The 7,388-nt window shown below is 50.2% G+C and overlaps 1 protein-coding gene across 1 annotated transcript; it reads left to right on the top strand.

The window, feature by feature from the left end:
• Positions 1 to 799: 799 nt before the first annotated feature.
• SGTA (small glutamine-rich tetratricopeptide repeat (TPR)-containing, alpha) lies at positions 800 to 6,929 on the top strand (the record flags this gene model as incomplete). Its single annotated transcript, XM_009872356.1, has 11 exons — positions 800 to 967; positions 2,155 to 2,258; positions 2,468 to 2,552; positions 3,186 to 3,285; positions 4,330 to 4,434; positions 4,623 to 4,761; positions 5,414 to 5,476; positions 5,888 to 5,925; positions 6,346 to 6,435; positions 6,611 to 6,715; positions 6,811 to 6,929. Coding segments are annotated over exons 1-11 (1,048 nt in total), but the record flags the coding sequence as incomplete, so codon positions are not given.
• Positions 6,930 to 7,388: the final 459 nt, after the last annotated feature.

Below are 7,388 nucleotides of genomic sequence, written 5' to 3'. Positions count from 1 at the left end.
CTGCCTCGCTTCTCTCTTCCCGCCCCCGGGTGGGTCTGGGGGCTCTCTGGGGTCACTGGAGCTGGGTGGACCTGCTCGGTGCAGGTTTTTCCCTCTCCAAGGCACACACCACAGTTTTCGTGGCCAGAACCGGTGGTTTGTCCGTCCTTCAGCTGAGTTCTGTTGAGCTCCCTTTCACAGAGGCCGTGCTTAATCGGTTTGATTTCTCCCCTGAACGGTTTTCTGTGCTACAAGCCCGGTTAAATGCAAGGAGCCATGTCTGTCGTGCTTACAGGACCTGTGTTGGGGTCTTTGGGAAGCCCTGGCCTTGGGGCGTGCTTGTAGGATTCACATTACTTCGGGGCCTCGCTCTCCTTTGCCCTCGGCGTCGTGGCAGGGGGGGCTGGCAAGCAGTGCGGAGCAACCCTCAACCCTGGCGCTTCTAACGGTGGTGAATTGCTTCAGCCTTTGCTTTTGTTTCACGTTATGCTCTGGAAGCAGAAGGTTTCCTAGTGGTGAGCTCCTCAGAGCCCAGTTTGCCCAGCCCTGGTCAGTCAGGGAGGTTTTGGTAGCCTAAATGCCTGCAGCACCTTGGATGTGTTTCTCTTGGTGGGAGCCTTACAACGGCTCGTGCTGAAGAAGATGAATTGAGGCCCAGAATATTCATGTAAATGGGCTCATGGTTACAGCAGAGAGTTTAATGAAGGTTCTGAAGGCATTGGCCAGTCCTGAACAACTCCCTTATCCTCATTCCTAGTAGGGGAAGGCAGCAGAAAAGCTCTTTAATTTCTGATCCATCAAGTCATATAACCTCTCTCTACGGATTTTTTTATTTATTTTTTTTAAAGTTACAAAACAGTTGAACCAAACTGCTCGCAGCCTCCCGGCATGGCAGACCAGAAGCGCCTTGCCTACTCCATCATCCAGTTTCTCCATGACCAGCTGCAGAATGGGGGGCTGTCTCCGGATGCTCAGGAGAGTTTGGAAGGTTGGTGGTTGTATGCGCTTCCCTGTTCCTGCCCTGAGGTCTGCCAGCCCTACCCTTGGGGACAATTGGACACTGTCACTCTCTTCTGCCTCTCACTTGGCTGGGCTGTTCCCAACATTGAAGCTTGCTCAAGATTTGAAATTAATTTGTCTTCTTGGGGAGGTGTCTGGGCATTAGGGATGCTGATTGCTTATCTGACTTCTTGTTGTGCCTTTGGAAAGCAGATTAGCTTGAGGAGAGGATCTCCCTGGGATCACAAGCCTCTCTGACCCTGCTTTTTGTGACTTATGAGTTTTATCTTAGATGAGACGGAGTCAGAAGGCTTGTGATTTAATGCCAAATAAGAATGTCGTCATAGTAAGGAGGTGTTTTATGCTTGCAGTGTGCTTTTCCCCTTCTGCTATCAAAATGCTTTCCCACAGCACGCCCTGGAGTGCTTGTAGAGGCTTTTTCAGAGGGCTTCACTGGTAACGAGAGCACGCTGATCTTAAAAGATCTACTTAAGGAGCTTACGCTTTAGTCTTTGACTTGTATGTTTGTCCCACTGAGAGGGAGCCTGGGCACGTCTGCAGAGTGGGGGATACATTCCTGGGAGAGGCAGGAGTGGAAAGAGAGCGGGAGGAGGGTGTTGGGGGAAAGAGGGAGTTTCTTCTGGCACTTTTGGGCTGGAAAACACAGCGTGAGAGTTCTGTTACGCCGAGCTCAGCTGTGTTTTGCTGGGATTCCCCTCTGGGCTGGGAACAAGTTCCCAACCAGGAGCCAGAGGAGGGAGTTGGTTGGTGCCTGTGGCCACAGCACCTCACAGAGCAGACACCCTCTAGCAAGGAGAACGTGTGGATGTCTCCTTGCTCTTGGGCACCCACAGCTGCCAGTAAAGTCCCAGTTTGGCCAACTTCTAGCCCCAGCACCTGCTCTGGAGTCCCCTGAGGGGAGCAGGAGTAGTGGCTGACTTGATTTGGGAGCCTGATCTCCAGAGCCGAGGCTTGCCCAGCTCTGAGGATTTCATAGAATTTAAGAATATGGCCCAAATATCAAGTCTGGTCTGTGGAATTGTGTGCTTCAGGTGTTTTTGTTGGGCTTTTTTCCCCTGCTGTTACATTCAATGGTAATAAATTCATCTTTTCTGGGAGAGGGTTAATTATTTAGACGGATTGGGGAAAGCTCATTGCCTGGCTCTTCTTGTCCAGTGGCCATCCAGTGCCTGGAGACAGCATTTGGGGTCTCGATGGAAGACCAAGGCCTGGCTGTGTCCCAGACTCTTCCGGAAATATTTGAAGCTGCTGCAGGAAAGGTGAGCGGGTGCCCCGAGACACGCGCGGAGTTTCCGTTTAAGCAGCCAAAGCGCTGCTGAGCTCGGCTTGATTTCTGTGACGATGCGGCCACCTCGGAGGTGTGTGGGAGTGAAGTGTGTTGGGCTTGACGAGCCAGCGTTCGGGAAGGAGGAGGTGTCGTACATCTCCCCGGGAGTTCTTACTGCGGCGTTCTTCCTTTCCTTCTAAGGAGCCTGAACACTTCAGAACTAATTCAGAGCCCGTCACCCCCTCAGAAGATGACATAGCCGAAGCTGAACGGCTCAAAACCGAAGGTAACCTCGTCTGGAGCTGGTGTGTAGTGAGGTTGAGATGAGGATGAGGAGGGAGGCTTAATTTACGTGTCGCCTGGGGAATGCTTGGAATGGGGAAAATAAGCAAATGGGATCAGCCCTTCTGTTTCTGCTCATTTCTCTGCTTGTGCTCCAGGAGCTGTGGGTAGGTTGGCATAATTTAGCTGCTACAGAGCCCAGACAGCCGGGTCAGCGTTTTCTTTTGCATCCTAAGGAGCCTGCGCTGTGTAGAACAGCGCGTCTTCCTGTCGAGCCCTGCTCTGCACGTTAACTTCTCCCTGCTGTCTGAGAGAGCATGGTTAGAGCTGAAGCGCAATGGAGAGCTTTCTCTGAGCTGACGTGCTTTTCAGGACGACGTGGTGCTGCTTTGGGGAGGCCGTGTGCGTGCCTGAGGTGGGAGGGCAGCGGAGGGCGCTCGGCGGGGCTGGCAGGATCAGGAATTGCCAAGATGCAGGTTCCCCACCTCCCTGCTGGCAGTTGGATTGACCAGCAAGAGTTGCAAGTGGTTGGCTTCTCTCTGGTTCTGTTTTCTTAAGCAGAGCAGAGATCCGGGCCTGTTGCTCTTGTTTGTCTCCGTTTTTCAGTTGTTAACGAGCCTTTCCGCCATCATTTCAGGAAATGAACAAATGAAGGCAGAAAACTTTGAAGCTGCTGTGTGTTTCTATGGAAAAGCAATCGAGTTAAATCCATCCAACGCTGTGTATTTCTGCAACAGGTACTCATTATCTCCTTCTCCACCCTTGTACACCTGTGGGTTTATTCTTACTGCTTAGATCCAAGACTCTTGAATGGCCAAAATCTCTTTTCTATGTTTCTGCAGCCTGCTTGTTGTGTTGCTTGCTCTCTGTGAGGATTTTCTTAAGCTCATAGTGACACCCTTTCCTGTGGCTCCCGCCAGCTCTGTGCCCTGGCATCTCTAGATAGGGTGTGGGTGTGGCAGCAAACTCTACTGGGCATTTGAGGAGATAGGAGGATGCCAAGAAATACGGCCTGCTTTCAGGCAGTTAACTCGAAGTGGGACAGAGAGCCCAGGTTTGAGAGGCCGTGTCGATGATAAAGACAAAGGAGTGGAAAGAGACAAGCTGAAGGCTCGTTAGTGAGAATTATCTCTGTGGTCGTGTGTACAAAATTGGGAATGCAAGCGACTTTTCTATTCTTTCAGCAAAAGTGTTTGAAAGTTGGCAGGAAGAATATTGTTGAACAAACCAGACTTTTAGTTATCTGCTTATTGTGGGTATGTACGTTCAGCTGGCGATACGGATCACGTGCCTGCACGCGTGTTGGTGACGGCGTGAGGTGTTTCTTCGGGCAAGGGAGCTTTGCTTTAGCTGCCTGAGGCTCAGTCGCAGGAGGTTTTGGGCAGGTGCCCTGATGTCGGTATCAGTTGTGAGATCAAGGCTCGAATGAGCACGTTACGGCTTCAGAAATGGTTTCTCCTCTTACGTGAAGTTGTTATGACTAAGGTATCAAGGCGTAAGGGAAGCTGAAAGAGTTGGTCCGAGCCAGCAACTGTGGTCGCCCAGGCTCATCCTGGAAGGTTGATGAAGAGAAGTAAGAGCCCAGATTTATTTGCAGCAGGAGCGGAAAGCGGAGCTGGGTGTTTGGGTAGCAGCCTGCTCACCTAGATAAGCCCTGGATTTACGTCAGGGTTACGCTGGACTTGTGCAACAGGAGACTACGAAGAGGGAGTGGGGGTGACCTTGCTCAGAGTATTCAAACTGACAACTGTGTGTTGCGCATCTTTCTCCATCCCCCCCAGAGCTGCTGCGTACAGTAAACTAGGAAATTACGCTGGAGCAGTGAGAGACTGTGAAAGAGCTATAGGCATTGACCCAAACTACAGCAAAGCTTACGGCAGGATGGGGTAAGTAAAAGCGGGTTTTTTGTGCTAGAATTTTAATCTCCAGATGCCCCGTGGCAGTGGAGCTGTCGGTGGTGTTCTGCCCTGGAACGCCGTGAAAAAAATGTCTCTGTTTCACCTCTGCTGGGGGTGGGGGAGGATGGCAAGGGCTTATCGTGCTCTGACGTTTTGTTCTGTTTCCCCTTTAATAGCTTGGCCCTCTCCAGCTTAAATAAACACACAGAAGCTGTAGTTTACTACAAAAAAGCCCTAGAGCTGGATCCAGACAATGACACGTATAAGTCAAACCTTAAAATAGCTGAACAGAAAATGAAGGAGACTCCTAGTCCAGTAAGTTCTGAAACTAATGCTTGGGTTTTGGGGCTGAGGTCAGAGGGAGGCTTCTTCGCTGTGTGGCAGAGCCTTGGTGACCTGCAGTGTGTCGAGAATACAAAGCTTGGGTGCAGACAGGGGAGAGAGTTAAGGAGTCCTGCTGTGAATATTTCTGCTAAAATCCAGAGGGTAACTTCTCTCCACTGCTGAGCACAGTCACCTTGGGCTTGTTTGAAAGAACTGGGAAATGAGACTGATTAGAAAGGAGTGTTTTGAAAGAGCAATTTTGCCTTGAGCACCTTTCTTAATTAAAGTCACTACTCCTAAAATACAGCTTTTTTTTTCTTTTTGTAATGACCAGAAGGGCATTTTAAATGTCTTTTTGTCTTACCAAGATTGTTTTCTTAAGAAGCTGCTGACTGCACTATGATGTCCTCAATGCAGGAACATGTTAGTTTATCGCTTTGAAAGGAGTTTTAGTTTTCCAAAGGCTTCTCCAGTGCAGCAGCGACAGGGCAGATGTGTTTAATTGGGCAGTTGTGATGGTTTCATACATGGCTTAAAGGCCAGATTCTGATGATGCTGGGAGTAAAGTATTAATAGTCGTTGTAATGTACATCGGGGAGTGAGAAGATGTCTCCATCCACGTGTGGTTTCTTTATTCTTGCAGACCGGAGGCCCGGGAGGATTTGATTTAGCTGGCTTGCTCAACAACCCCGGCTTCATGAGCATGGTAAAGCTGGAGGGAGCTCCCCCACCAGCCCACACCTCCGCCTGGCTGGGAGGAACCGCGGCAGCGCGTGGCCTCGGGGGTTTCCCTGCCCCTTGAGCACCTTTTGTTTCCGTTTCATTTCTCGGTTTCGGTGTTGCTGTGTGGAGAGTGCTTGTATCTCAAAGGAGGAGTCCGTGACTTTACTCACAGGCTTCTTGCGACGCGCTGGGTGTGGAGGGGCTGCGTTACCAGCCTTGCCTTGCGTGTCGCGCTGCGCTTCTCTCGGCTATTTTTGTCCTATTGATCTGTTGCAAAGCGTTTCTGCCTCTGCTTTGTAGTTGAATGCACAACACCTGCATGCCTACCGAGACATTTTGGGCTAAACAGGCTGTCATTTTTATTTCTTTTTTTTCTTCTCCCCTCTTTAAATAGGCATCTAACCTAATGAACAACCCACAAGTACAGCAGCTGTAAGTTTGATCCTATCTTGTGTTGTTTCTTTGAGGCTGTTTGTGTGGAATGGAACTGGTGGGAGGGTGCTCAGGCCAGGAGAGTGAAGGGCAACCTCTAAACAGGGCTGGTTGTCCAAGCTCACGTTTATTTAGAGTAGTCTGAACTGGGATGAGGAGAGATCTCAGTACAGAAGGGAGGCAGGCTAGATCGTGGCGCTGGAATGTAATATTTATTAAACTCTGCAGTTTAATGTTAGTTACTTTTTTGCAGTTAATGAACAGAAAGTTGTTGTGGACGATTCTCCTTGCAGATAACTTCCCAATCTGTGTGAGAGAGCGTACCCATTAGGCTGGCATTCCCTTCCTAGTATAAACCAAATTTTCTGGTGTGGATGTTTATTTTTTTCCTGCTCTGAGCACTGCCTGTCGCTTTTGCAGCATGTCTGGGATGATTTCTGGTGGCCACAATGCCATGGGAGCAACAGGCGCCAGCCCCTCCACGAACGACCTTGCGAGCCTCATACAAGCGTGAGTAGAGCACTGGGTGCTTCCTGCTGCCTTGGTCATAAAGATTTTTTTCTGACTAGAAATGGAACCTTAATTTACCAGTTGAGGAAGGCTTAAACGCTGGGTGAAGTAGTGCCTCTCCCAGGCATGGGAACCGCTCGTCAGAGTGACGGGGCTGTTGCTTGTTCTCCCTCAGGGGCCAGCAGTTCGCTCAGCAGATGCAGCAGCAGAACCCCGAACTAATAGAGCAGCTACGGAGCCAGATTTTTTTTCTGACTAGAAATGGAACCTTAATTTACCAGTTGAGGAAGGCTTAAACGCTGGGTGAAGTAGTGCCTCTCCCAGGCATGGGAACCGCTCGTCAGAGTGACGGGGCTGTTGCTTGTTCTCCCTCAGGGGCCAGCAGTTCGCTCAGCAGATGCAGCAGCAGAACCCCGAACTAATAGAGCAGCTACGGAGCCAGATTAGGAGTCGAACTCCAAGTGCCAGCAATGAGGATCAGCAGGATACTCCAGGTGAGGCCGGGGCCGGGAGCGCTGCTGCGCTCAGCTGAGAGGGGGTTGATGTGTTTGGCTGCAAGATTTTTGTCTTGTGCCGAAATTTAGGCACTTGGTGTGTCTCCCCTGGGTACAGACAGGGTTCTCTGCCTCAGCGCTGCTGGACTGTGCCTCGGGTGCAAGGCTCAGCCCTGAGGAGTGGTGAATAAGAGCTTCCCTCACACACTGTGAGACTGACAAGCGAGTTTCGTTACCCGGTGTTCACGGTGGTTAAAGGGACACTCGTTTTCTTAAAGATTGAATTTGCCAATGTCTTGTCTTCCTGTCTCTGCAGCGCAGTCCCTGGGAACTATGTTCTTTGCTTTAAAAACTGGAAGCCATGTGTGTGTTGCCATTTCTTGAGTTGGAAGTGTCCAAGAGGGGGAAAAAAATAATGGAAAAACAAAGTACTTTATCTGACCTGCATGTTAAAGACAG

Source organism: Apaloderma vittatum, unplaced genomic scaffold (genome assembly GCF_000703405.1).
Source record: "Apaloderma vittatum isolate BGI_N311 unplaced genomic scaffold, ASM70340v1 scaffold41606, whole genome shotgun sequence".
Lineage (NCBI taxonomy): Eukaryota > Metazoa > Chordata > Aves > Trogoniformes > Trogonidae > Apaloderma > Apaloderma vittatum.
The sequence above is the reverse complement of the archived record's forward strand: the minus strand, read 5'-3'. Positions and strand labels throughout refer to the sequence as shown.